General features: G+C 33.5%; 2 protein-coding genes across 6 annotated transcripts; one reads left to right on the top strand and one right to left on the bottom strand.

Moving 5' to 3' along the window:
• Positions 1 to 4,547: 4,547 nt before the first annotated feature.
• Positions 4,548 to 9,206, bottom strand: LOC21389341. Of its 2 annotated transcripts, XM_024164976.1 has the most exons (11): positions 9,050 to 9,206; positions 8,683 to 8,784; positions 8,122 to 8,204; positions 7,947 to 8,024; positions 7,555 to 7,667; positions 7,375 to 7,440; positions 6,677 to 6,778; positions 6,018 to 6,573; positions 5,410 to 5,615; positions 5,123 to 5,286; positions 4,548 to 4,920 (listed from the first exon to the last, which is right to left on the bottom strand). In XM_024164976.1, exons 1-11 carry the CDS (start codon positions 9,079 to 9,081, stop codon positions 4,785 to 4,787), a joined length of 1,638 nt encoding a protein of 545 aa, XP_024020744.1. In that variant the 5' UTR covers positions 9,082 to 9,206; the 3' UTR covers positions 4,548 to 4,784. The 2 variants fall into 2 exon arrangements, with proteins under 2 accessions (XP_024020744.1, XP_024020743.1); XM_024164975.1 differs by lacking the exon at positions 9,050 to 9,206 and having other exon boundaries at positions 8,683 to 8,943.
• Positions 9,207 to 11,078: 1,872 nt separating this feature from the next.
• Positions 11,079 to 21,333, top strand: LOC21389340 (tryptophan--tRNA ligase, chloroplastic/mitochondrial). 4 transcript variants are annotated; one of them, XR_002902120.1, is made up of 16 exons: positions 11,079 to 11,220; positions 11,320 to 11,478; positions 11,865 to 11,952; positions 12,039 to 12,080; positions 12,461 to 12,550; positions 12,640 to 12,762; positions 13,372 to 13,443; positions 13,660 to 13,772; positions 13,894 to 13,915; positions 14,005 to 14,070; positions 14,770 to 14,826; positions 18,001 to 18,047; positions 18,202 to 18,283; positions 18,948 to 19,037; positions 20,310 to 20,633; positions 21,277 to 21,333. XR_002902120.1 is itself a non-coding variant. In XM_024164980.1 (15 exons), the coding sequence occupies exons 1-15, from the start codon at positions 11,153 to 11,155 to the stop codon at positions 20,442 to 20,444; spliced, it is 1,254 nt and encodes a 417-aa protein (XP_024020748.1). In that variant the 5' UTR covers positions 11,079 to 11,152; the 3' UTR covers positions 20,445 to 21,019. The 4 variants fall into 4 exon arrangements, 3 of the variants coding, with proteins under 3 accessions (XP_024020748.1, XP_024020750.1, XP_024020749.1); XM_024164980.1 differs by lacking the exon at positions 21,277 to 21,333 and having other exon boundaries at positions 20,310 to 21,019; XM_024164982.1 differs by lacking the exon at positions 21,277 to 21,333 and having other exon boundaries at positions 18,948 to 18,969; positions 20,310 to 20,413.
• The last annotated feature ends 5,850 nt before the right edge of the window (positions 21,334 to 27,183 follow it).

Raw genomic sequence — 27,183 nt, 5'->3', positions numbered from 1 at the left:
TATAGGGTCACTGAAGAAAAGAATAATTATAACAAAATTATTCATTGAAAACCATTCATTGATGAAGCGGATTAAAATCGTAGTCTTTCATTAATCTATATGATCAATGTGTGGAAAAAGTGAGTCAATACATACAATTTCCACTTATCTCACATTGGAAAGCTGTAAGAAGAATACTCAGATATCTTGGAGGAACGAAAGACTATGCTGATTGCGTGAAAGTAGTGTTTAGTTGAAAATTTTCTGCAGGAACTAGATATACAATAAGTATCCTATGATCTATCTAGTTGAATAAATATAAATATCAACATTTATGTGTGTGTAAATGTATATATAACAGTGACAAGTTCTTGCAAGATCATCAAAACTCAAAAAAAAAAAAAATTCTAGTGTTTCATGAACATAAAGAAAAATCTTAAAACAAAATTTAAACCACAACTAGAACATATCAAAGAAAACAAATTAGGGAAAAAGAAAAAGAAAACCATGAAAGAGTTCACCTGTCCGATAACTTTTCGGGGAATCTTGATGAAATTGTTCTTCAATGGAGTGAGCCTAGTTCGGTTCTCCTGAAACTTTTTGAACTGTTCAAGAAATTCGAGAGAGAGAGAAGAGGGTTAAGAACGCTTCCGGGAATCTCCTGAAGAGGGTTAACACAACTTCAGGGAATGTCGAAAAAAACAGAATCACAATGAGGAAAACAAATTAGGGGGAAAAAAAGAAGAAAATGAAAACCATGATCAAATAAAAGTTGGATGAAAAAATTCACCTGTCCGATAACTTTTCTGATAATCTCGATGAAATTGTTCTTCAATGGAGTGAAGAGGGTTAGCTCGCCTCCGTTCTCCTGAAACTTCTTGCTCTGTTCAAGAAATTCAAGAGAGAGATGAAATTTCTTCGCGTTCTTCGTTCTTTGAAGTTTGCTTGGGTTTTGTTGACTGTTCGTTTTTTCAGTTCTTCTTGGCGTGCCGCTCAATGGTTTGAACTGACGATTTTACCAAAATATCCTGCCCTGAACAGAAAGGCACCGCCTTCTTGCTATGACCTTGTGGTCATTACATCGTCTCTGTTGTTGTGTATTTTTTTTTTTTGACAAAATTCGCATTATCTCTGTTGAGATTTTATTTTCATGCTATTAGGGAAAGTGTATTAGAAAAAGTATTTTTATTAATAGTTTTGATTTTATTTGTATTTATTTTCATTTTAGAATTATCTTGATTTTAGTTTCGGATAATTTATTTAATTATGTGTTACGTATCTTTTATAGTGCTTTTTAATAAACACTTCACTTATAACATAGTTGAATGTTGGTCGCTTGCAACATACGTTTTCTAGTGTAATATGTTATCTATGTTGTTTATACTAGCAACACATGTTTTCTAGTGTAATATGTCATCTATGTTGTTTATACTAGCGTAAAAATGACATTTATTTTACAGAGCAAAATGGCATATCATTCGTCTACTAGTTACAAACGACATATCATTTTCCGTGAAAACATGCTTCATTTAAGAGAGCTCTATTAAAAAAAAAATTAGAAAAAGTGGTGCTCCATGAAGGTTGACCCCATCCTTATTTTTCTGAAAGACATGTTCATTACCAAATTCTCTTCCACAAATCCTATTGTTCAACAGTAAAAAAACCTTGTTAAGTACACATAGGCAACAAAGTAGATTAGAATACAAGTTAGGAACATGATAAATTCACATACCAGAACTCTTTTCAAATGTCTTGAGAAGGATGTATCGTGATTCGTCCCAACTTCTTCGATTTGTTCAGCAGAGGTTTTATGAATTCAGCTTACAATTATCTCTAATGAAGTCAAATTAAGACTCATTCCTAATATTCTCAATGTTGTGGAAAGAAGCTGAGGGTTGTTCAGATCCGTGTACAATAATAATAATCGATATAGAACTTAACTTAAAGAGACGATATGAGACTCATACAATATATAAGCCCATAAAATATAAAATGTTTACCCAATAATCGATGTGGGACTTAGCTTAAAGAGACAACTTGACTTAATATTTATATGTTTGAGTAGGATATCTTAGGGGAAGTAGAGAAATAACATAATATAGGTTTCAATAAAAATAAAGGAGTCTCTATGGTGAGACCTCTTAAAAAAATCTACCAGTGGAATACCATGTTTTAACTGTTGGATTAAGTTTTCAACGGTCATATTTGCGTAGGTTCATATTAAAAATTTATAGCGTGGCGCACAAAACTACTCCCTTTCCAGATCTGAACATTGCTAATGGGATTTTATAGGGAGTCTCACAATGGAAAAAGCGTAAAAATAATAGCATAAAGTTTAAATATAAGAAGTAAATAGCATAATTTTTATCTCTAATGAAGTCAAATTAAGACTCATTCCTAATATTCTCAATGTTGTGGAAAGAAGCTGAGGGTTGTTCAGATCCGTGTACAATGATAATAATCGATATAGAACTTAACTTAAAAAGACGATATGAGACTCATACAATATATAAGCCCATAAAATATAAAATGTTTACCCAATAATGGATGTGGGACTTAGCTTAAAGAGACAACTTGACTTAATATTTATATGTTTGAGTAGGATATCTTAGGGGAAGTAGAGAAATAAGATAATATAGGTTTCAATAAAAATAAAGGAGTCTCTATGGTGAGACCTCTTAAAAAAATCTACCAGTGGAATACCATGTTTTAACTGTTGGATTAAGTTTTCAACGGTCATATTTGCGTAGGTTCATATTAAAAATTTATAGCGTGGCGCACAAAACTACTCCCTTTCCAGATCTGAACATTGCTGATGGGATTTTATAGGGAGTCTCACAATGGAAAAAGCGTAAAAATAATAGCATAAAGTTTAAATATAAGAAGTAAATATCATAATTTTGTAAATGGGCATTTACCATTTTGTAAATACCAAGAATATGACAAAACTATTAGAATGGTAGAATTTATTATACAAAAATTTAGTAGAGTCAAATATAATTGTCTAAAAGTTTTGAGATTCTAATAATTTTCTATGAATAAAAAAAATCATGTTTTGACCCCAAAATTTTTAAAATTAAAAATTGACTCCTCTATTTTTAGAAAATTACATATTCATCCCTCAACTTTTAGCAAATTATAATTTGACCCATAATTGTGAGAAATTACATTTTTGACCCAAATTTTAAAAAACTTTGCAAAAAACCCTATTGGCTGGTAAATAAAGAATTTACTGAGTAAATTCATCATTTACCACATAAGGTATAACTATTGACTGGTAAATAAATAAGACTCATACATAAATGACAAATTTTGTATTCACCAAAATCACATTTGTTTTTTTTTTTTTTTAGATTGTAATTGAAGCATTTACCTAGTGAATTCATTATTTACTGTACTTTTATTCGGTAAATGAAGCATTTACCTGATAAATTCATTATTTACCATTTCTTTAGTTGATAAATGCGTCATTTACCAAGTAAATTCATTACTTACCAAATAAACTAAATTATTGGTTTGTTAATAAAAGATCACAAGAATAACATTTAAATTATGGATTTATCTGGTAAATGATTCATTTAAATGCAAAATTTTTATAATGGATCTAAATATAATTTTTAAAAATGAAAGGATCAAAATATAAATTTTTAAAAATTGTGGTCAAAATATAATTTTTAAAAAGTTAAGAAGTCAAATATAATTTTTAAAAAAAATTAAGGGGTCAAAATATAAATAATTTAAAATTTCAAGGGAGAAAGAACATGAGGATAAAATTAGAACACAACACACTAAAATTTTAAAATATGCTATTTATTTTCACAGCCGGTAATTATGCTATTTACCATAAATGGTTTAACAAAATGGCTTAAATATTACAAATTTCTAGATATCTTTTATTAAGTTTATTTCGTGTATGAGGATTTTTAAACCATTTTTTATTGCTCATTTGAAGCTTTATGACTGTGATTGCAATATTAGATTTGCTCCATTGATTTTCCTTGCTTTGCAAGAATTGTGATTTGCAAGCTAGTTCGAATACTATTCTAGAAAACAACAAAGAGAGAAAATGAGAGAATGAGTTAGCAAGAGTTCCGAGATCACTCCGAATATGTCGTTTGACCTCCGGTCCTAAAAATCAGTTACGGAGCTCATACAGTTGTGGCTTTTCGATGGCAGTGGCTGTGTTTTGCTGGGTGGATATGTTTGGCGAGGTGGCTTTCGTTTGGAGGATGGACTTTAGACGACTTGAAGGCATTTTCTAACACATTCACCGTCTGGTGGTTGTCCTCTTTTGAGGTTTTCTTCCAAACAGTTGTCAGCTTCCTTTGAAGGTAGAGGTGTCGGTTTCAAACGTTGACAGTGGAGGTGCGTGTGTTTCATGTTCTGCTCTTTGAAAGGCATCTTATCGGTCTCACTGTTTGCCCCTCGAAGAGTTCTTCTTACCCTGATGGTCCTCTTATCGATTGTATTTTCTTTGAATACTTGTTGCGGTTGTGCTTTCTGCTTTAGTTGCTCTGCCAGATTTAATGAGGCATCAACATGTCCGCAACGTAATTTTAGTGTTTTGTTTGTAATAATGGAGGTAATTCTCCCGAGTTTGCTTTTGCTCTGCCAGATTTTAAGTCTTGGTGAGTTAAAAATTCTGCTAGCTATGAGTTTAGGCGGAGATGTTGTGGCCTTAAAAGCTACACATACATGCTGGCAATGTCATGCATTTGTCAAATGTATGATGCTAAAGCAGTTATACACAGAAACTCAATACAAAAGATCGGGATACTCCAGGAAGCAACCGGGGATTACAGGTGTTATTGTGTATTATCAGAAACTTGGGAAGTCCGAATCCCCCAAAACAATCTAGGCTTCAGCTTCTTATTTGTGGCAGTAAAGAGCCACCCCATCCCAGTTTCACAAGTAGCACAGTTAGTTATTGTCCATGCATACCTGAAAAAAAAAAAAAGGGAACAACATCAGCAACTTGTGATTTCAAACTCTGAAGTCACGTCAGAATAAATAGACATTAATTCTCAAGCAATATTGACAGAAATTGGCAGCAGGCTATGTTAAACTTTTCATGAAACTACCCACATAATCATTAACTAGTCGCAATTCATCTGAGTTTCTGTAAGGAGAAAAAGGTCCATACCCAGGAAACCAACTGTATTCTTTCACTGCCGGCCCTGTAAGTGCCAAGCCAGTTGCTCTATAGAGAGTCATGACCTCATGAACAAAACCGTGCGCATTCACGTAAGCACCAAGTGGACCATCACTAGACATCACCAGCATATCGCTTCGTCTTGCAAGTACAGTCTGCATCACAAATAAAATATACTCATAGCAAGCATACATAAGTGTACATCTGTCAAAGCAGCATTCATGTATAATGCATTTCACATGCAAACAGGCAGAATATTAGATGAGACCATATATTACTTGACAATTTCTACATCGGATACGATCAACACTCTCAAGCAGCTCAATTTCCCTGCGTAACCTATATGAAATGCCATCAATCTCCAGAAGCTCCTGCCTTGTAGATTCAGATACAGGAATTTTACTGGCCATGTAAAATGATAAAAGATCAGGCTTCTTCACCAGAGCTTCCATGCTTGGTGCTCCAACTATCTGTTTCCACAAGTCTGCATAGTATATATATGGAACCATTTTAATATCATCCCAGGGATGAAAATGCAAATAGCTCCAACACATTACATGCTCACCAGTGGGAAAAACACAATGATTTGAGCATGCCAGATACGGTCAAGAACTTCAGCTTAAAGATCTATAATTTCAACGTGATAACTTCCTCGTCAAATTCTAATTTATAATTCCATTCTGAATATGCATATTATTACCATCAAATAAAGAGAGATTCATATTTAAGTAGAGGCAAAAGCGTAGTTAGAGAAGTAGAGGAAGGTACCATGAAGAAATATTATAATTAGCCTAAGACAGTTCAATTATATGACATAACAAGATCTTGAGTTTAAACTTAAGTAATTGAACCTATCAAGCGATGGAGAAAAGCAAAGTCAAAGTACCTGCAGCCCTTTGAGCGAGACAATAAGAATCATACATGCGATACACCCAAAAGGGCCAAAATGCTTTTGGAACTCTCCGCAAGTGGTTAACATTGCTATTTCCCCAATAGTTAATCCGCCGTTTCCCTTTGCATGAACCGATTTTTGACATGGAACTGTTTTCCAAGCCGGCATCTTCATTCTCAGGTTCTGAATGTAATGACCCTGTAGAATCAGAGTCATGATGAGATCTTTGAAATTGGACTTCTGATTTCTCCTCATCACTGCTAGCTGATTCATCTCTTGTATTATACTGTGGACAAGAAGTGATTGCAAACTGGTGAGCTCTCCTTTCTGTTAAAGAAAGGGAACCCTCAAAGCTTTCATCTGAATTTGCCTCTGAATCATTGTCCGCATCCTTAGATCCACTCGCTTTAGCACAACACTCATTTGAAGGCAGCAGCATATATGGGAGACTGCGGTCGTGAAGACTACCATATGGTGCTAGATTCCCACATGCATCCCGTGGAGTCCTTAATGGTAAATCTTCTTGGATAATTTGGATTTCACCAAACGGCTATGAAACAGGGTATTCAAACATCATATCAGCCTCTCGTGATATGAAAAAGAATATAAAAGAATACATAAAGAGTAACTCCAACAAAAAAAATAATTCTAACCACTCCTTCTGCATCAATCCAATGACGCCTCAAACGAAATCGCTGTTGGCCACGAGTGACAACATTCAATGAACCATCCTCTAATCTCCCATATTGTCGAATCTGAAATATGCAATTGTGCATATCAAAATTTGACAAAGGATTAACTTGAAAACCCAAATAACAAAAGAACATAGAGGCAATATGTCTAATATTTACAGTTTCAGTACCATTTCTAACAGTTGTGAGGCAAGCATGAAGGTGCATGGACTATTGGAATAGGCACCAACAACTCTAAAATCAAACATAAATAATACTTCACGTTTCTAGTTATCAAGATTACTCGAGATGGACGTCAAATCAGAATCTATTTACCAATAAATTTCAAACCCCCTTTGTATTTAGTGCCCAACATGCCTAATTTTATATTTGATTCAGAAACAAATTTGAAATTGGAATAGCTGACAAAATGATCATAATCTTTAAAACTACTCAGCCACTAATGCATAATTTGACAATAAAGTGTGTTCCCATGACAGCGTAACTTATGACTGGTCAACAAGTTGATGAATATAGTGGTTTGTTTGACTGCGTGCTAATTGATCTAGACACATCTCCACCCTTGAGAATGCAAAAAGAACTTCATCTCAATAGGTTGGAGCATTCCCCATAGACCACAAAATATAGAGCACAATGAGCAACAGGACACGGTGACTGACCTCTGCAGTGGTTCCAACAGTTGCAAACTTTATTCTTCCATTGGCAGCATTCCTGTGAGCTCGAACCTGGCCAAGTATCCAAATTTAAAGTTTCAGAGAAAATCAGAAGATGGAGAAGTAGATAATGAAATTTCATTGTTAGAATAGTCAAGGGACCAGCTCTTTAGAGAGTTTCCGTACCACGCCAACCGTACATGGCACATCAACCTGGGTCAATGCTCTCTCAACAGCAGCTATGAAATTAGCCTCAAGAACTCTGAGAGGAAGGGTCGCCTCTGGGAAAAGAACAACACCTGAATATAACACAAAAAAAGTTAGAAAACTATTTAACATGGTAATTGAGCGCCAATAATTGTAAGATTGAAGCTACTCTTAATGTACTAAGATGCAGTGCGTAGACCTAAAAACACTCTTTCTCAGAGCTCACCAAAATCTGGTGATGAATACACATCCATCATTTCACTCATTCAAAAATATCGAAATAACTGTTCGCACATTTTATCACTATCCAGATGCAAGGAAAAGTAGAAGCCAAATACAGAAATGAAGCCTATAAAGATAGGAATTAGCACCTTCCAGGTAGAAAATTGGAAGGTCCAAGATAGCACCACCTTCCAGAAAGGAAACTCTATGATGGGTGTCTTCCACTTCTGTTCGTTCGCAAGTAAAAATGTAAAATCTCCCAAACTCAACGGTCTTTATGGAGAGAAACATTAAGAAAAACTCCATTATACACGAAATTCTTACCACCAAGATACGTGTGTAATGAGGCCAAACAGGTGTTGAAGTTAAATGCACCAGATGTACCAGCACCATCATATCCACGCCCACTTCCATTCTCAACAGAATGCACATAACGTGTTATAACCCATGACAACCAATTAAGCCATAATAAATCACACACACACACACACACACACACACAAAAAGCATATTTTTCGAAATATCAGACAATAAGCAAATTTGTATTGATACGTTTATTTAACCCTTATAGTACAATGAATCACATACATATAATTGAAGCACACTAATTAGAGCCTCGATTTCTTTCAAATGTACAGTATAAATTAGCTTAATTAAACCTTATATACACGACCGACAAAAATCTCAAAACAATAAGCATATTTCAATTGATAAAAGCAAAGTTCTCTATGTCACAAAAAATTTTCCGCAACCCTAGCTTGTGAAGCACAAGAATAAGGGTTGGAAATTGCATCGAATCAAAGGAGGACGATGATCGTCCGGCGAGTAACAGTAGTGAAATTTCGGAATTAAAAGCAGAAAATCAAAGAGGAAGATGATAATTACTTGGCGCGACGATCGCCGTCGTCGTCGGATTCGTGAAGGTCGTCGACCTCTTCGACCAACAACTCCTCGAGATCGAGCTCCATAATCTGCTCGATCTGGAGCCTCTCTCTCTCGCTTATTCTGTCATCGTCCATTTCTACCGTCCCTGACTCCGTCTTCCTCGCGATTTTTGGCTTTGCTAGGGTTTTGCAGTTGAAATCTGGTGTTGCGTTTGCGAATCTTAAGGTTTAGCCATGGCCACGGGGAACAGATCACTCTCTCTCTCTTACTGAACGTGTGGTTAGTTCGGAATTATAATTCATAATTATAATTTTTAAAATTTAAATTTTTTATAAGATAAAAATACCGTAAAAAATCGATCTGGAGCCTCTCTCTCTCGCTTATTCTGTCATCGTCCATTTCTACCGTCCCTGACTCCGTCTTCCTCGCGATTTTTGGCTTTGCTAGGGTTTTGCAGTTGAAATCTGGTGTTGCGTTTGCGAATCTTAAGGTTTAGCCATGGCCACGGGGAACAGATCACTCTCTCTCTCTTACTGAGACGTGTGGTTAGTTCGGAATTATAATTTATAATTATAATTTTTAAAATTTAAATTTTTTATAAGATAAAAATATCGTAAAAAATTAAAAATTATAATTCAAAATTAGAGACGAACCCTTAAAATAAATATTTCATACGTGTTTCCCTTAAATTATAAAGGCCCGTTTGAAATGTATATCATGATTTAAATTCATTAATTAGAATTTTATGAGAGATGAAATTTTAAAATTTAAATTCTTTTATTTTGTTCATTTCATGACTTAAATCGTATTGTTATAATATTTTCTCTCATAAAAATTTTAAATTTAACTGTTTTGTTATAATATTTTTTTCTCACACACACAACTCAAACCATAACTTGAATTGTGTAAATGAATATATCATTTGTGAGAGCTATAACATAATTATAATTTGAGTTTGAGTATAGCCTATAAATTTTGTCACAACATACTCTCAAACTTCAATTTATAGAATCACCTCCCTTGAACAATAAAATTCTTAAAAATTTATCCTATTGATGAAAATGACACCGGCGCGCAATAAAAATTGGGGTATTGAATGTTCAATTACAAAGTTACTCTTAAGATTAGAATTAATTACAAATTGTCCCTCAATTATATTCCTTATAACAATTTGCTCCTACCTCTAAAATGTAAAGTTCGTTCCTCATAATTTATAAAATATTAATAAAAAAACTCTTTATGTTAAGATTTTTAAGAAAAATAATACACATAAATAATGAATGTCGCTGAACAATTTATACAACAATTACTCTGTTACTTTTCTTGAAGTCACATGGAAGTGAAACGAGACATTATTATTTTTTAAAATTCATTAAAATTTTTTGCTTATTTTCTTTAAAAATTAGAAAATTATTATCTACATTTTAAGTCAAACTAGCTTTAAACATAAAAGTAGCGGAAGTAGGAAGTTTTCATGGTCTAAGAGGGCATTATGAAAAATCATTTATATATAGGTATGTTCACCCATATATTACGATAATAAATCGAAATTAATGCTAATAATGATTAGGGATTTTAATTTCTCTAAAGATCGTTCACTCATGCCAAAATTTATTGCATCCTTCCAATGTATGTTATAGACATCCCCTCCACCCTCCTGTTTTTTTGCAACCCCCAATTTAGGATTTTGCTCTATTAATATAAAAATTGGAAGGAAAAATGGGTGTTCAAACCCCTAAAAAAATATAAACACCTCATTTTCCATCAACAATCTAACACAAGGAAAAATTTATAAGAGTTTTGAAATTTAGAGTATTTGTGATAATGCCTTCAGAAGATCTAAATATCTTATCTATTACTATTTTTTTTTATTGAGATGCATTTAAAATTGTCATCACGTGCACTTCACGTGTCATTTTCTGTCAACAACTTAATAGAATGTTAAAAATTAAAGTTTGAGGAGTATTTTGTGACAATACATACTCCATTTTGTTACTATAGTAGCAAAAGTAGGAAGTTTCTCTATGGTCTAAAAATAAAAATTTCAGAGTAAAGCGAGATAAATAAGGCCTCGTTCGTTTCGCTGATTCGAGTTTAGAATTCGAGTTGAAATGTGATTGTATGTGAGAGCTTTTTACTGTAGTAAAAAAGTTAGATGTGATTATTTATGAGAGTTTTTTACTGTAGTAAAACTCGAATTCTAAACTCGAAACAGCGAAACGAAACGAACGAGGCCTAAATATATTTGAGGTTACTTATGTAAATAACGCATTCTTTACCTTCTTTTTAATAATAAAATAAATAAATAATATTCGTACCCCGTTTGCGGACCTACATAGGTCAGGGTAGAACTGGCAAACCACCTCCTCATCTGATCTTTGACATTGGCGGATAAATTCGTCCTTCCCTTTTGCCGCTAAACCCAATCAAGAGCATTATTCAACGACAAACAAACAACTCCCAAGCAAAGATGGGTCGATCCGTTTTCGCCCACTTTCTCAATCTCTCCACCTCTTCTCCTCGCCTCGTCTCCTCTCTGTACTCTCTCTCTCCACCGCAATGTCTTCCTTCCTTTCTCGTTCGGCAATTTCAGAAGCGCAAAAATGTCTCACATTTTCCGTGCTGATTTTCGATTAGGTCGCTCGGTGGATATCGGAGTAAGCACTTCAAAGGACCTGCTTCGGTTCCTCAGCGCCAGCTTCTCGGCGGTGGACGCAATTGCGCCCGTTTTCGATGCGTTTGCAGCGTTTCGGTCACCGAACCCGCCATTGAAGAAACTTCCTCAAGCTCCGTAAGGTAATCTTCCGCCATTGCTTGATTTTTACTCTTTTGAGCTTCTTTTTATTTTTGTTCGCGATTATTGGAGCCTTGGTGATTGAAAATTTCTCACTGTTTTGCTCAAGTAATTTTCTTGATTTATGCTGTTCAAATGTCTCTATTTTCTCGTATAGTTTCAATACTTATCTCTAATTTGAAAATTGACATTAAATTTGTATGAATATTGAAGCGACTACGTGTTATTTCTAGCGTTTTTCATTTTTAGTTTATATGGAAACCAGAATGTAGTTGAAAGTTAAGAATGAGATTGTTTTGCTTCGTGCTTCAAGAATCTGTTTAACTGTTTGAGGTCAATTTTGTACCCTTTTTTTTTTTTTTTTTAAATTTACGTATTACTTTTACAGGAAGAGGATTGTGTCTGGAGTCCAGCCTACAGGATCTATCCACCTGGGAAATTATCTTGGTGCAATTAAAAATTGGATTTCACTTCAGGTACTTCCATAGGTGAATCAACTAGATCATAATATGGGTTGAGATGTATAAATGTATCAATTTACGATTTGATTTTGGCTTTGCAGAATACGCATGATACTCTCTTTTTCATTGTGGATCTCCATGCGGTATGTTGTGTCAATATACTCAATCCCTCCCCCCTTTTTTCCTCTTTTTTTTTTGTTTGATATTTTAAAGTATAATCATAGAGTTGGATTAAGCAGAACCTTTTGTGATCAGCGATGCTCTTGAAAATTCATTTTCTTGGAAGGTGGAACTTGAGTGTCTTGAAGAAAATTTAATCAGAAAGTAAATTTCTTTTTCGGTTGGGAAAGATAAGTGAATTGTTAATAGAGAAAAATCATGACATAGAAAAATAATGGATATCATATGGTTCTGATTTGAAGACTAAACTGGGCTATTCTTATTTGAATTCTCTTCCTCTCTCCTGTGGGTTAAACTTCTATTAATTTTTTTAAAGTTATTTATTTATTTATTATTATTATAGATTACATTACCGTATGATCCAAAAACGTTATCCAAGGCAACAAGGGATACAGCAGCTATATATTTGGCCTGTGGAGTGGACCCATCCAAGGTCTGGTTCATCTGTTTGTGCTTTATGCCGTGGTTTGGAAGTTTGTAAATTATAACTGGATTATACATTTTTTTGATTTTGTATTCCAGGCTTCTGTTTTTGTACAATCTCATGTTCGAGCACATGTTGAGTTGCTGTGGTTATTAAGCTCTGCAACACCTGTTGGTTGGCTTAACAAGATGATCCAGTTTAAAGAGAAATCACGTAAGACGGTGTGTTTCCAGCTGCACAAGAACTCCATCACAGTGTTTTCTGTTTATTTTTCACATGTCCAAATTTTATTGAAATTATAATTTCTAATGCATATGCTGATATGATAATTTTGTAAAGACTATGGACAGGTTCCACTCTGTATTTTCTAATAGCGGAAGAAGTTTCTTGTTGACTAGCTGTTTTTTTTTCTGTTATTGGAAAAAAATAAAGTTATTATCTTAAGCAAAAACAAATAACTGTTTTGTTATGAGTAATCACTAAGCACTCAACTTTGTAGACTGCAGAAGGAAATTATACTTTATTTAGGTGTCAAGCTATATTTCTGGAAATTAATTTTACTGGGTGTTCAATACCATCATTACTTCTCACAAAATCATTCTCTTTAACAAGTGCTTTTTGGTTGTTTATGGAATAAGCTCGTGAATAACACTTTTCTCATACCAGACTTTTTATTTGGCCATGGCCATCATCTACATTTGTTCCTACCAGAATTTTGTATGCATTATGTGTCTCTGATTCAAATAGTTTGATCCTTTTATTGTTGATTTGTCCCTTTAAATTTTTTTCTATGATTAAACTAATTTTTTGTTTTTGTTTTGTACTCCCAGGGAGATGAAAATGTAGGAGTTGCTCTTTTAACTTATCCTGTTTTGATGGCTTCTGACATTCTTTTATACCAGGTAGGCTTCATAACTGTAAGCTTATTGTAATTGGATTTGATTATCCTAAAAGTTTAAGTTCTTTATGCAGAAGAGAATGAATTATTGACTTCAACTAAGAGTAGTGCCAGTAATGCTTATAACAACCTCAAAACTTCCGTGTGCTTACTAAAGTTCACTTATTGATGATAAATCACTCTACCATCATCATTCTTAATTTGCGGCATTCCTTTGCAGTCTGACTTTGTGCCAGTTGGGGAGGATCAGAAGCAGCATCTAGAGTTGACACGTGAGCTGGCTGAGCGTGTTAATTATTTATATGGGGGAAGGAAGTGGAAGAAATTGGGAGGGTGAGAAGAAGTATAACTTTCAATTGGAAACGTTTAATTTGTTTGTTGTGATCTAATTTTTTTGTCCAACTTTTTAACCTATGTTAAAAAATGATTCTTCTTATTTTTATTTTGGTTACAGGCGAGGGGGTGCTATTTTTAAGGTGTATTTCTTTGTTGTTATCTGGTTGATGATGCCCTTGATTTGAAATCTGCAAACATTACAATGAATATAAACGTCTTCTTGGAATAGGTCCCAGAGCCCCTTATACCACCAGCTGGAGCCCGAGTCATGTCTCTGGTTGATGGTCTTTCCAAGGTTTGGTGGTTTTCTTTATTTAAGTTTTCCTGTAACCACTATTATATTAAAAAAAAGGTTTTCCTGTAACTAATGAAAAATAATTTATTTCTGATTCTTTTGTCTCTTGTTGTTTTATTTGTAAAGTGAACCCATATTGTTTAGCTGAAAGAGACAGTATGAAAATGGGAAAGAAAAATAATTAGTGATTCGGCCTCTGAGAAAGTAAGGAAACGTGGTGGATTTCTTGTTGATGTTAATAAGTTTACCAGTAAAATATAGGACCACAACATATTTAGTAGGGGCGCAAATGTCCAAGCTGGTATCACTTCTGGAAGATTGACCTAGAGTTTCCAATCTGCTGACGAAAACAATCTCTCAATTAGTAATTCTCATACTGGTAAAAATAAACAGAGTGTTTGCGTATACCTGTCAACTATAACTATTCTCTTGGTGATCCAAATATGCTTAGGAAGATATATCATTTCTGTAGGATAATTTCATCTTTAAAGTTCTTCCCTAGCATATAAGAATACGTGTTTATTTCTTGCAATCTTAGTTAAAAGGATTATAGGAACTTTGTCACGTTAATGTTTTAGGCTGTGACTGGAGAGGCAGATAAAAGTAATTTGTAAGATTTTTCATTAGGATTTTTGTATGCAGATCCAAGAGCTAGCTTCTTGTAATACTCACTGACATCTTCTTTGTCAAATCTTATAGATGTCCAAGTCTTCCTCTTCTGATCAATCCCGGATCAATCTGCTGGATCCAAAAGATGTGAGTATTAGAGTATTTGGCTTTCACATGTGCTGTTCCGTTTTTGAAGCCCTCCAAACGTTTTATACTTGATGTGAGTATAATAAGCCTGTGCAATTTGTTTCATCTATACTAGATGGTTATTAAAATTAACATCATTAAAGGTTTTAAAATTAACATTAACATCAAGGATAGTTGAACTGCAACATTGTTCTGTTCATTGGTTTCCTCAGTGTGAAGCTTTGATATTGCTGCACTCAGAACTTGAATTGAAGGCTTCTTGGTTAATGTGGTGTTGTCTTGTGTTAGTTGCTGCATGTGATGAAGAATCAACGTTACTTCATGATCTCCTCAAGCATGGGAAATTAAAATTCAATTGCTAAGGCGTTCATGTTTTCCTGGTCATTTTGATTGAGCAATAAAGGTTGTTTGAGGAATTCTATAAGATAGGTGTGGTCAATTATAATACTAATTAGATTTTCCTGTGTCTTATTCCTAAGAAAGTAGAGTCTAGAAAAGTGAGATTTAGAAAAGTGAGATTTTAGGCTGGTAAGTTTGGCAAGTAGTCTCTATAAATTTTGGCTGAAGTGCTGTCGAACAGATTGGGGGTAGGTTCAGTGCCACAGGTTTCTTTGGCATAGGGCATGCTTGTTAAGGAAGACAGATTTCAGATGTTTACGAAATGGATTAGGTGGAGCATGACTGCATGAGGGAATTCTTGCAGGTTAGTTTTAAAGGGGGTAGAGTTGACAATTTGGTTGTTTTGGGAAGTGTATTACTCCAAGGAAATGGGTGGCTTAGGGACTTGTCACTTATGAATGAAAAATGTAGCATTTTTGGGCAAATGGTTATGGAGATTCCCATTGGAGCAACACACTTTGTGGGCTAGGTCATTAGAATTAAGGCCTCATTCATTTCACCGGTTCGAGTTTTCAGTTCTAGGTTTCTACAGTTAACGCTCTAAGAAAATGTCACATTTAACTTTTTCTGCTACAATTAAAAGCTCTAAAAAAATGTCACATCTCAGCTCAAATTGAAAATTCGAATCCGTGAAACGAACGAGGCCTAAGTATGGTTACATCCTAAAGGTTGGGACTCGACCTTATGTGTAGATGCTCAGGGTATTAAAAAAGTTAAATGTGACATTTTGAGAAAAAATTTCTCTCAAAATTTCACTCTCTTTCTCTCTCTCACTCTAAGTGTGCTTACTTTCTCAATTTCAGATCTGGGTGTGGAGTTTCTTCTCTCTCTCTATTGCTTTCCCAATTTCAGATTTTGGGCTACGGGGTTTCTTCTCTCTCTTACTTTCCCAATTTCAGATTTTGGGCCATGGGGTTTCTTCTCTCTCTTACTTTCCCAATTTCAGATTTTGGGCTATGGGGTTTCTTCTTTCTTCGTTATGCAATACCGCTTAAGAAAATATCTTTGTGAAATGTTTGTTAAAGGGAAGTTTTCTTCATTTCATCAAATGGATTTGGGCATGGGAAGTTAAGAAATATAGTACGTGTTTGGAACCGTTTTTGAAAACGATTTTCACGTATTTCGAAAAGTAAAAAATGAAAATGAAAACGAAACAACATTTGTTTAGCAAATGTTTTGAAAATGAAAACAGTGAGAATGATTTTTGTGATGGAATTAGAAAACAGTTGAAAGTTGTTTTCACTTTCCTGTTTTCATTTTTTAGTACTTATCAATAATATTATAATATATTAACTAATAAACACGATTTTATTTTTTTATTATACTGAAAACAATCTCTTAAAAAACCAACCAAACGTAATTTCAGAATCTGTCACAAAATGATTCTCAAAACAATCTCATTTTTACTTTTTATTGAAAACAAAATCATTTTAAAACCAATTCCAAACGTACCCATAATCTTTTTTGGGTAGGACACTGATGTGGGGTGCAATCTGTTACCACTAGTTTTCCTAGATTATTCAGACTTTCAGATGTCCAATCTACCTCTAGTGGGGAAATTTGTTCTCGTTCTACTTGCAACGGCCGTAATTGGAACTTTTGTTTCAGGCGTAATTTAAATGATGGAGAGTGGGAGGATCTAACCTCCAATTTTGGCCTTGGAGACTTTTTCTTTGAGGTGTTCCATTCCGCATAAAAGATCATGGTCCTGTGTTTCTTCAGGCTTCTTTCTCTCTAGGCTTTTTTTTTCCCCCTTGAATCATAAACAAAGAACATTTATTGGTAAAAATTGAATCAATAACAAGGTAAGAGAGGATGAGAAATCCTCAAATAAAAATAAAAAAACAGAACAATAATACCTCCTACAGCTGCAAGACCCCCAAAACTCGCCATACAATTATTGCACAAATCAAATGACACACTACAATCACATTGCCCTAAGAATCCAATATTAGATAATAAAAAAATCCAAGATTATTTAGGAAGGGGCTTCAGGTTTTTCTTGAAAATCTTTTTTTTTCTTTTTCTTTTCATTCCCTTACCGAGGCAGTGAATTGTAACAATTTTGAACCCATCATTTAAATTTGGAAATCTTCTGTCCCCTATAGGGTTAAAGAAATTCGTTGGCTGGTTTTTCATAGGAGGCTTAATACTTGTGAAAGGTTTCAAAGGAAGAATCCTTAATTGTTTCTTTCTCCTACATGATCAGATGCTTGTGGAATAAACTGTTTTGAAGCCAGTTTTTTCTGGGCAGCCCCTGCTCACTCTGATTCATTGTTTTTTGGGGAGACCTGTGGGTTTTGGAGCGAATAAGATGGCTAGGGTTTTGTGGAAAAGCATTGTCATCTCCCTGTTTTGGATGAGTTGGAGATGGAGAGAAATGCTAGGACTTTTGAAGAGAGGGAGACAAGAGGTTGCGGTTTTGTTTGATAAAACAAAGTTTTCTGCTTCTCTGTGGGCATCAACGGATAAAGTTTTTAACGGTTTCCTTTTTCTTTGATTGTTTGAATTGGAAAGATGTATCAGGGGGGCTGATTTTTATGTTTTCTTCTGCTCTTTTTGTTTTATTGTTGTTAGCTTTATTTAATTTCTGTCAATTTCTGTTTTCTGATTGTTTTTTGTGGGGATTTGTCCTCACTCTTGTAATTGATTTTCATCAATGAAAGGTTGTTTCTTATGTAAAAAAATACATCCTTATAAATATCTCCACTTTTCCGGTTTCCTGATTACATATGTTCCTCTCCAACTTGATGTATTCGTGTGTTTTTCTTGTAGGTTATAGCAAACAAGATAAAGCGTTGCAAAACCGACTCATTTCCATAGTTAAGACCTATCTTTTACTCAAAATCTGGAACTTCTGAACATTCGGTGACTTTACATTGCAGTTCTCCTGCTTACAATTCATTCTTTCTTTAATACACTAATTTATGAATGTCTGATAATATCTTGCTATATGTCTGCTGGTAATTATTACAGTCTAGAATTTGACAATCCTGAAAGACCTGAATGCGACAATCTTCTTTCAATATATCAGCTCATTTCAGGAAGAACAAAAGAGGTATCTAAATGCATGTATAGTTTTATTCTTTTTGGTGCTTTTCTGCTATATGACTGACTGCTGATTTTAACTTTATTTGGACACAATACATTTTTTTTTGAAAGGAAACAAGAAACTTTATTAAGGGAAAAATAATTTATCTGTTGAGATTTTGGCCTCGTTCATTTCACCGATTTGAGTTTTCAGCTTTAGGTTTCTACAGTTAAAAGCTCTCAGAAAATATCACATTTAACTTTTTTTGCTACAGTTAAAAGCTCTAAAAAAATGTCACATCTCAACTCGAATTGAAAACTCGAATCCACGAAACGAACAAGGCCTTTATATGTGATATAATATTAAATTGAAGATCAATCAGTTGATAGTTGGAGCTTTCGTGGATTTGTGTGTTTTATTTATTAATTATGATCCCACACACACAGACACACATATGGTTATAAAAGTGAAAATATTTGTCCCATTCTCAAAGCATTATGGAAAGGCTTCTGTTGAATTGTTATAATTAGTAATCACCTAAAATTGAACTTTGTGCACCAAACACAATGCTCTTTAGCACTAATGTAGCAAGTATAAATGCAAAATAGGCTGTATGTACAAGCTTCGGTTATGTTAGGGGCATTCTACATTCAATGTTTGTCTTCATCTCTTGACAATATTATTATTACAGGAAGTTGCACAGGAGTGCAAAGGTATGAATTGGGGCACATTTAAATCCGTCCTAACTGATGCCTTGGTTGACCATCTACATCCCATTCAGGTTTAACTTACCTGCATTCTTTCTCTCTATTCTGTGGAGCTGTCCATATGAGAGATATGACGTGTTTTATGTGCTACAAATAATTTGAATATGGCATTGCTTTTAGCGTTTCTAGATTTGGCAACTCAAAATTGTTAAAAAAAATAAAAATAATAATGCCAGCCTTACAGTTGCAAATTTCCGGTCTATAAGATTCTTAGACTGAATTTTGATAAAACCCATAGGAAACAACAGATTCTCACTCTTTAGCTGATATTGTGGTGGCCTTTTATCTTATTTCTGCGGATAGTTTATGTCATGAAATCAGTCTTCTTTTCTCACCCCTTCTTCCGATATGCTTTCCGTGTCAGAACTAATCTTTTTATACAGTTAGAAGCACTTCTTTCTAAGCTGAGATGAATTTGTAACCCTAATTTTTTTACATTTTTAAAAAGTTTATATTAAGAAACTGCATATTATCTAAACCATAATTGTATTGCCAAAGGGAATATACCTAGCCTAAAATTATCTCAAGCACTGCAAATGCTGCTACTAAGCTTGTTCCTTTTTTTTTTTTCCCTTCCTTTTTAACTTTGAAAAGCTACAAAAGAAATCAAAAGAAAGAGAACAAAAACAATCTTCTTGAACTTTGGAGTACTCTTCAGAGCACCAACACTTGAACTTGAAACCTACTACTTGCCTTCTAGCTGGATTTACTTTTTGTTATGAAACTTTTTTTTTTTATTAGATTTTAATAAATTTTGAGTCGGGATCTTGTTGTGGGATTGGGTTTCTTGGTCGATACCAACATACTGGGATGTGTCATGGGCCTTTAATACTAGCTGATCTCTCATTCATTTAAAAAAAAAAAAAAAAGCCGAACGATTATTCATTTTTATCACGTTGGACATGTTTTTTTAAGAAATGTGGCTTTGTTAAAATAGTGTCATGTGGTCTCCTTTTCTTTCATTTTGCATCAAAGTCCTAACACTTAAATGCCAATACTTGTTGTACAAGCAAACCCTGGATTTTTTTCCTCTCTATTTCTCATATATGCTTGTATAATTAAGTATGTGTTGCGATATTTATTTCCCAATCATGTTATTGGCTGGCCTGTCCTGTTAACAGGTCTAGAAAGATAATTGTTTCTTTTCAGAATCTTTAATATCCATGTCGTCATTTATTCTTCTATTATTGTAGATCTTTCTGTTTCCCATTGTCAAGTGTGCTTCCTTTCCTTTTTTTAACCCTTAAAAATGTCAATTTTTCACAATTTGGGCTTCTACTTTCCAGGTTCGCTACGAGGAAATCACTTCTGATTCAGCTTATTTGGATAGAATTTTGGCTGAAGGTGCTGCCAAAGCTTCAGATATAGCAGATTCTACTCTTGATAATGTCTACCAGGCAATGGGATTTTTGCGGAGATGAACAGAACCTATGCTGCAGGAAAATTCATCTGAAAAGGCTAGTAAGACAACAACCTTAAAACTTTTGGAGGATCCATCAGAGCCCACAATTTTTTGGGCGCATAAAACCAAGCATATTCGTGAGGAGAGGGAAAAGAGAATAGTTGGAAGGCCCACAAATTCATTGATCGAGTTACCTCCTTCCAGAGAGGTGCACTTTTTATATCTTATTGTTCACTCAACTCGGTATATTGCCCTTCTTTAATATTATTAGGATTTTCCATTTCTGTGAATCTTGTTTTCATTTTTCAATTTATGCGCTAGCATTTACTTGGCTAGAAATAATTGAAGGTCATCTTTGGCTAGCATGCTTCCCTTCGTCACTCTTAGCGACGTCAGGTGTTCTGGGTAGAATTGTAACCAAGCAGTTCTTAATGTGTTTCTTCTAGACCTAGTGAAAGCTGACTTTGTTGCTAACCAATAGTAACCAATTAACCGTATAACAAGTTGAGTCAGACAGAGGTTCCTGAGAAACACAGGACACGGCAGATTTTACCCCAAATTCCATTTAGTCTAATCTTAGAGGCATCTCCGTCCTTGGCCCTTTCTAAACAGAAAAACACTACTGTGGATTAAAATGTTGAATCATTCGGTAACTGATGATGTGAGAGGGAAGTTTCATCCACTCTTCTTTACAATACTCCCTCCAAGAAAGAAGGGGGAGGGAAAAAAAGGGTCTAGAAAGTTTGTTCAATTGAGTTGAGCCAGTCTTAAAGTAATTTTTCCATTTTTCCTCATTTGCTTTGTATTTTTGGCCGTTGCATTGTCGTTAACTTTTGTCTTGGAACCCACAGATATGGTATATAGAGAAAATTTCGGATAATATGTAAGGTTTATCATGTATGCGGTGGGATTCTTATCAACATAGGAGAAAGCGATAGCGAGAGAATATTAATCTATGCAATGATTGGTACAAAATGTGAATTCATATTCTCATCTGGCTCCATCCACCTATAACTTTTGTGCCTTTTACAAAAGAGAAGATGTGACCACGCATCTGCAGAAATTAACGATAGAGAGTGAGGGGTCAATGCCTCTGTAAAACATGTTGTTCTCAGTCTCCCACTCTCAAGTATGCGCCAAGCGAATAAAGTGAGTACTTCTCTACTCTTCTTCTCCTTTTGGCATTATTTATCTATTTATTTATTTAAAGAAATGTGGAAGCAAAGAACAGGCAATTATCAAAATTTAGCTCTGCTATTTTAAAAGCTAATAATCACAGTTCTATATGTACATTGAGATTTTTACTCGTAATATCCTTTTAGCATGTAAGCTTGTTTTACTTAAACAAATTGTTACTTGAGGTTTTAGGCATTTCTTTGTAAAACATAATGGGCATGTTTGGTAATGTTTTCAAAATGATTTTGTTTTCAGTACAAAAATGAAAATGAGATTGTTTTGAAAATCATTCTGGAACTGATTCTGAAATTACGTTTGGTGGTCTTTCAGGAGATTGGTTTGAATATGATAAAAAAGTAAAATCGTGTTTGGTTATATTTATGTTTGTTTTGAGTACATGTAATTAATAATCTTAAATTAATATATTAAGCAATTAATAATTAATAATGATTTAGCAAATAAAAATTAATATATTTATAATATAATAGTAATGGATAAATTATCATTAATGAGAACATTAGTAATTAAATTATATATAATAAATTAATATGCTAAATAATTAAAAAATAGTAATTAGTAATTAATTATAAGTAATTAATATGTTAGTAATGTACTCATATTTATTAGATTATAAGTAATTAATTAGTGTATTAAGAAAAATAATTAGTATATGCATAATTTATTAATATTCCATTTATTACTTAATTTATTAACTTTTTAGTTACATAATTAAATAATTAGTTAATTAATTACTAATGTTTATTTAATAATCTATCACTTAATATGTCACATGATCAATTTTTGGTAATTATTCTTTTTATAATGATTAATTACTAATTATCAATTATTATTGATTAGTATATTACATATTGATAATTATAATTTAATATTAATTATTAATTGAGTAATTACTATTTATTTTTATATACCAATTGTTTACTAATTAATAGATTATAATTAACATAATATATGATTGATATATTAATTATTAATTATTTATTTAATAACCTATTATTACTCATTTTATTGTTAATATGTTATATAATTAATTTTTGACAATTAATCTTTAACTAAATAATTAATTACTATATTATTTATTACTTTATTAATAAAATTAAAAACTTAATAGTAATAAATTAATATTTAATTAATAATTAAGTAATTACTATCTATTTATTAGTTATTAAGTATATCTATTTATTAATTATTAATTAATATATAATATAATTAGTAATAAATAAATAATAATTTAATATAACATTGCGATAAGTACTATAAAATGAAAATAGAAAAGAAAAATAACTTTCAATCGTTTTCTACTTTCTTCACAAAAATCATGCTTATTGTTTTTTGTTTTTGTTTCAATTTTCAAAACTTTTATTAAACAAACGCGATTTGTAAGCCGTTTTTGTTTTCATGTCTCAAAAAATGTGCAGAAATGTTTTTGAAAATAACCGAAAAATAATTCTAAACGCACCCAATAACTTTTTTCTGAGCAGTTGGGTAATTTTATCTATGGTGTCACTAGTACGCCTTGAGTTGTGAAAGGTAGATGATTAATCCTGACTTATATGTGACTCCCGAGCGTGGTTCAATTTCATAAAGAACCGTTACCAGTATGCGCATAATGCTCGAGTTGTGTCCATCTCAAATGTAGTTTATCTTTTTACAATTGCTTTACGATTTGTTTTTGTAGGATTCAACTTTGAATTATTACAAAATCATACAGTCGTATCGACCTTCTCTGACTTTGCATTGCTTAGTTCATAAAAGGATCTGCAACATAACTCGACGTTTGTTTCCTATATTCGTTTCTGATTCTGAATCATAATTTATGGTTTTTTACAGTGTTTTCTCTCACAAAAAATATACGTAAAACGAGAATGATTCTAAATCATGATTTTGAATATATAAGCTAAACGTCCACGAGAAGGCTTTAAACATATTTTCTTGATTTGCGTGTCATCCTTGTGCAGAAGCCATGAAAAAAGTGCAGTGATATGTATCTTTGTTGATTTTAATCAATTATCGATTGACATGCACTTTGCGCCCCATACATTGTTTCAGAGGAGCTACGACGCCAATGATATTTAGCATTTTCTAAAGGAAGATTCTTTCATTTGTTGGGTTGGAGAAAAGACGTAGGAAACTCAGCTGTCTGTCTCACATGATGGGAGAAAAAGAAGGGGGGAGAAGGAATCCGTATATCAAATTAATTTGGGATTCTGAGTCCTACACTTGGCTGCCACGTAAGGGTGCTCAAGATTCCAATAATGGTTGGGCACAGCGACAGTGTAGACATTGTCTGCAACATGGCAGCGCAAGGTGAGCTTGGGCGCTCTCTCGAGCATCGTCCGCGTGCCACGCTCCAGGTCAAGTTATGGTGTGAAATGGGTTGACTTTAATTGAGCATTTTTGCTTTACTTTGGAGTTATTTGTACCTGTTTATTTTACTGATTTGAGTTTAGAATTTCAATTTTATTACAGTAAAATTTTTTTACAAACAGTCATATTTAATTTTTTTACTACAGTAAAAAACTCACATAAAGTCACATCTCAGCTCGAATTAAAAACTCAAATCAGCAAACTAAACGATTTGTGTTTCTATGGGGTATCAATAGGGTGAAAGTAAAGGTGGTCATTCGTGTTTGTGTCAATCTGTTTATTAATCGTGTTAGAAATGTCAATCTAAATATGATTTATTTATTAAAGGTGTAAAAAATGTCAATTCAAACACTACTCATTTATTAATCGTGTTAATCGTGTCAACCCCTATAATCTGTTTAAATTAATATATTAAATAAATAACTAATATAATAATGACTTATATAACATGGTCAAGACATGTTTAATATGTTTATTAGTCAATAAATAATTAATTTAATAATGACTTATTTAACACGGTCAAGACAAGTTTAACATGTTCATTAGTTAATAAATAACTAATATAATAATGACTTATTTAACACAATCAAGACAGATTTAACATGTTTATTGGTCAATTTATTTTTTCCTTAAGAAAAATAAATGAATTTTACTTACAATTATTAAAATTCACATTATTTATAGGATTAATTTCAAAAATTTCCTTTGAACTATGACCCTGGTAACACTTTGTCCCCTGAATTTTAAAACGTAACATCTGTTCCTCCCGAATTTTGTTCCGTTAACAAGTTTTCTTCTTCTATTACAACGAGTGACGGAATTTGTCACGTGTCAGGCACATGTCCCATCTTAATAGGGTATTATCGTAAATTAACTTGCACCACGAATTGCTCACAATCAAATCCAGATACAGAGCATGCGAATTCATGGCCTTCTCCATCACCATTAAGCATCTCTATGTCTCTCTCCAATAAACTGTCTCTTTCTAACTCCTCTCCCCCTATAGATTCAAAATCAAACACGAAAAGAACAAAACTTGGAGAGAAAATCAACCTGTACATGAAAATATCCTTGTTATCAGTGAGAGGCTTCTTGCAGAGGAAGCAAGCCTCGAGGAAATGGGGCTGGTGCTCTTCAAACCTAGCGTCGTAGAACTTCGCGCCGCCTGATCTGGGCGAAAACGACGACGAAGAAGAAAAGAAGGAGGAAAACGGCGTCGTTGGAAGGCTCCTGAAGCTGCTCCGCTACAAGTAATATAGAGGCCGAGAGTAAAACACGTGGTGGTGGTGGCTGCCAGAGAATCTATGCTCCATGTCTGCTAGGGAGGCCAGACCGTCATCTTCTTCGATGAAACAAGGTCTCCTTGTGCCTGCAATGGCGTCCATGTTCATTTTCTTTCTATGTGCTTTTTGCTTGGAAAAACGGTTCAAGGTTTGAGGGAAGAGAGAGAGAGATGCGGAAGTGAAGGAGAGGGAGTGAGGAAAACTTGGGATAAAGTGAATCCCAAGAAGGAAAATGGGGAACAAAATGAGGAAAAAAAGAAAGAAAATGGGGAACAAAATGATGAAAAAAAGAAGGAAAATGGGGAATGAAGATGGTGAATTTTTTCAATAAAATGGGAAATTATTTGATTAGATGGTATAAGTGTAATTACGTTTTTAATTCTTATTAAATAAGTGACACGTGGCAATTTCGTCACTCATTGTAACAGAAGGAGAAAACTTGTTAACAGAACAAAATTTGAGGGGAACGGATGTTACGTTTTAAAATTCAGAGAAGAAAGTGTTACAAGAGTCATAATTCAGGGGGGATTTTTGAAATTAATCATTATTTATATTTAATATGTCATATAAATTTTTATAGATATCATTAGATTGCAGATGACACATATAGTTAATCGTGTCAATTCGTATCACTTTATATTAGGAGGTCAATCCTAACCTAACATATTTATTAATCGTGTTAATCGTGTCAATCCGATTATGATTCAAATCCATTTATAGTAAATTCAACTCACTAACTTCGTGCGGGTTTCGAGTCGTGTCTCTACTCATATTGCTAGTCATAGGTAAAAGAGAGGTCTAAATGGAAAACTAAGAATCAAACAATTGACAAATTTGCGGAATTTGATGAAAATCTTTAGTGTACGCCAAAGAATTCAGCTGATAAGATCCATATAACTAAAAAAATATTGACATGTCATGCATTACGAAGCAACATGTGCTTTTAAGACTTCACTGCTCTAGTGAGTTTCACACGTAATGAGAGTATAAAACGTCCCAACATAAGATATAATTAAGCAGTTGCTGAATAGCTCAATAGTATAATAGTTTCAGTTAATTTGGGAAGGCCTCTAAGTTGTCTGCCGTTGCACTTTTGGGGAGCGAATATATTGAGTTCAAATTATGGGATCAATTACGAGAATAAGAAATGGCAGTGTCATTCAATTCTCCGTGGAAAAATTTAAAACAAATCACTTTTAATGTACAGAAAGATAATTTTACCCCAAACAATAAGATATAATTGATCATTGATTAACTGGAGTTAATCAGTGATTAATTAAAGGGTTAGGAATTTAGATATAAATGAAGTGTAATATAGACTTTATACCACTTGAAGTCGTATGAATCAAAGAAAATGAAATAAAATGGTAAAAACCAACAACCACCTCTTAAAAAGGTATATAGTCAAATTAGCTGTCAAATTATACTTGTTGGAAGCTTTTCTTTATTAATCGTGCCTTTAACACAATATTCCACGAGTTTTATGAGGAGAGAAAAATAGTATCTCTATTGTGAACTGACTCAGGGACCGTATATTTTATGGTTTAAACTAGAATTTTGAACTAAAAAAAAAAAAAAAAAAAACTGTAAGAGAACCATATGAATTGAGGTTTGAAACCCTTTAGCAAGCATGCTCTTAAAGTTCCATTCCTCAAAAGCATAATTAAGCTCTCATGGTTTTAATTAGCCAAGATGACGTTTTTTTGTTAAATTGAAAATCCTAACTTACGTTCATGCATATCCTCTTATAACATCAAAGTTGAAAGACAAGTGTGATACATAAACTTGACACGTACACACTTGATTTTTTTTTTTCCTCTCCTTGTCACCATCTATCATCTCTCTCAATTTCTCCTCAACACGCCCCTATATAAATCTTGGCTTGCCATGTTGCAGTATCATGTAAAGCAATAT

Source organism: Morus notabilis, unplaced genomic scaffold (assembly GCF_000414095.1).
Source record: "Morus notabilis unplaced genomic scaffold, ASM41409v2 Scaffold59, whole genome shotgun sequence".
NCBI classification, from domain to species: domain Eukaryota; kingdom Viridiplantae; phylum Streptophyta; class Magnoliopsida; order Rosales; family Moraceae; genus Morus; species Morus notabilis.
The sequence above is the reverse complement of the archived record's forward strand: the minus strand, read 5'-3'. Positions and strand labels throughout refer to the sequence as shown.